This window comes from Cebidichthys violaceus, unplaced genomic scaffold, assembly GCF_023349555.1.
Source record: "Cebidichthys violaceus isolate CVI_PGR_0920_01 unplaced genomic scaffold, fCebVio1.0.p SCAF_4, whole genome shotgun sequence".
NCBI classification, from domain to species: domain Eukaryota; kingdom Metazoa; phylum Chordata; class Actinopteri; order Perciformes; family Stichaeidae; genus Cebidichthys; species Cebidichthys violaceus.
In genome coordinates, this window is record NW_027176594.1 from 13,975,162 (window position 1) to 13,977,661 (window position 2,500).

The 2,500-nt window shown below is 47.0% G+C and overlaps 1 protein-coding gene across 8 annotated transcripts in view; it reads right to left on the bottom strand.

The window, feature by feature from the left end:
• The window catches only part of adgrl3.1 (adhesion G protein-coupled receptor L3.1), a 122,556-nt gene that overhangs the window by 38,670 nt on the left and 81,386 nt on the right, over nucleotides 1-2,500 (bottom strand). For all 8 annotated transcript variants that reach the window (XM_068726589.1, XM_068726595.1, XM_068726594.1 and 5 more), the window contains exons 10-11: nucleotides 2,144-2,329; nucleotides 798-836 (exon numbers count right to left, since the gene is read on the bottom strand). In XM_068726589.1, the coding sequence (XP_068582690.1) occupies nucleotides 798-836; nucleotides 2,144-2,329 (225 nt within the window). The remainder of the gene's footprint in view (nucleotides 1-797; nucleotides 837-2,143; nucleotides 2,330-2,500) is intronic.

The window sequence follows — 2,500 nt, forward strand, 5'->3', positions numbered from 1 at the left end:
TATCTACAGCACACGGATGAGGAAGGCGGTGTCCCCTTGATGTTCTGATAAGTGATTCTTTTTCTTTTTTGAAGCTGACCAGAAACATGCCCAGATGACGTTTCTGTTCAAGGTGTGAGCCCGTGGCGTCGACACGGACAAACATCAATACAAGCAAGGATGGGGGGGGGGGGGGGGGGGGGGGGGGCACAACACACAAGCTGGTATTCTTCTCTTTTTGTTGTTGTTGTTGAAAGCACCGTGACCGAGCAATATGCAACAGTAGTATCCATCACGCTCGGTTGTTTCTCGCCCCGGTACAGCAGCAGAGCGGACGTTTCATTGAATGGAGATGGATAGGCAGGCCTGTTTTACAATTCCGCAGACAGAACTGCAAAAATAGATGAGCTATTATTGATATCGATCGTGGCCTCATATCAGTGCCATTGATTCTGTAGGGGTTGGAGAATAAAATAAAAAGTGATATTAAAAACAAAAGAATGCGAAACCCTTTGAGGAGAGTCAAACTTTTTTTTGTTGTTTTTTTTGGCACCACTGATTCTGACACAACGCTTGTGGTTCAGTGTATAGCCGCCGGATGAACGCCCTCCTCAAAGGGTTGGGGGGGGGGGTTTGCAAATCACAAGACAACCGCTGCGGAGCGTCGTAACGTGTGATGACACGCACTCACGCAAGCTTGCTTTGCGGAAGCACATGCAGAGTGTGAGGAGAGAGAGAGAGAGAGAGAGAGAGAGAGAGAGAGTAGACATGGTCTATGGTGTGGCAAAGTAATCAACGATACCAGGAAGTGGAAATACCTGTGTGAAAAACCTGCAGGACCTTTCTCTCTTCTGAAGCTGCAAATTCAAACAGTTCAGCTGTTAGCGAACACCTCTGTCGCACACACACACACACACACACACACACACACACACATTTATACAGTATACACATTCGCGTGCAAAACCACTTCATTAACATTGCAAAGAAAACACTTTTGTACATATTGTTACTACTCCCCTCACCCCCATTTCCATTCATCCTCCTGTAACCGTCTTTCTCCAGATCGTTTTTCATAATTTTTCCGTTCCTCCGTTCCTTTTTTTCCTTCATTCTCTGCATCCGCTGTCAACTTAATTGATGGCATTAATTACCACGCCACTCGTGCGTGATTGGTCGCATGCGACTTCCTTCGCAGAAATTAGCATAATAAGCGGGCGAATTACTCAATTAGGTACATATAATTGGGCCATTATTGAAAACAAGAGGAACGCTTTTCCTCTTCTATGGAGGACTTTTTTTTTTTCTTTCTCCCACATATTCAACCCTTTTTTTTTTTTAAACAGGCCAATTGGTCAACAGCCAAACGCAGATTAATTTTTTCCACTTACACATGTTGCCGATTTACTTGTGGGGGGGAAAATGTGTGACTGAAAAAGGGAGAAAAAAAAAGCCAGTGACCGCATAAGAGGTGGCAGCAGCCGTCAATCTGGCTGCTAAAGCCCGCCTATCACCGTTGACCTCGGCAGAGGAGATCAAGAAACGTTTCGCCGATCCAGTCAGCTGCTCATCAATGATTTAACTCGTTTTAATCAAATGCCTACATGAACGACGCACAGAGCTAAATTCTTTCCTTGTCCACCGGTGTAGTAGAACAGATCCTTCGCCTGGCTCAGGATCCAGTTTCCATTTATGTAATTCCGAAGTAAGCACTCGAGCTCGCTCGTCGACAGCATCTCCACAGCCGTGGCTCAAAAGGCCCGAAGTTCATTCAACAATGAGCTAAGACTCATCTCTGTTTTCACCTCGAGCACCGTATGTTTTAATGAGAACAACTCCCACGGCGAGTCCGAGTTTTTATTAAATTCCGGGTCCTGATCTGAAAAGATTTGCCAAATACTAAAAGCAGTTATCTATCACTCGTAATTTGTTATGAAAGAAGTTCCTCAGAAGAGGAGGAAACAATGTTTAAAAGCAGCTGTTTGTCATCTGGAAGAACTTCATCAAAGATTTTTGTAACCCCTGAAGAACGAGCGTAAGACAAAACCTACAACCGCCTAAATTCATCTCGCCGTTAACTTCTTCTGTTGCTCTTTCGCTCAATCCCCCTCACTCAATCACTCGCAACGCATCGACTTTCCAAGTGTTTTTCTCGAGGCAGTACCTTGGTGAGGCTGCGGGCGGCGCTGTCCTTTCCCCCGGGGGTGAGGTTCCTGAGCTGGACGTCCAGCAGCTCCACCAGCTGGGCCATGGCGCGCACCGTGGACGGCACGTCGCCGGGGCGCAGGAGCCCTTTGGTTTGCTCCGCCAGCTCCCTGGCCACGATTGCCGCCGTCTCGCCCGACCGGAGCTGGGACGATGACAGGGACGATGATGTGGAGGAAGGGGGGGATACAGTCAGAGAATGAGGGAGATGGATGAAAGTTTAAAAGACAAATGACAAAGAACAAATAAAAAGAAAGTCAGACGAGGTGACAAGTGAAAGGGAAAGTTGGGAGCAAAGTTAGTGGGAGCGTGAAGA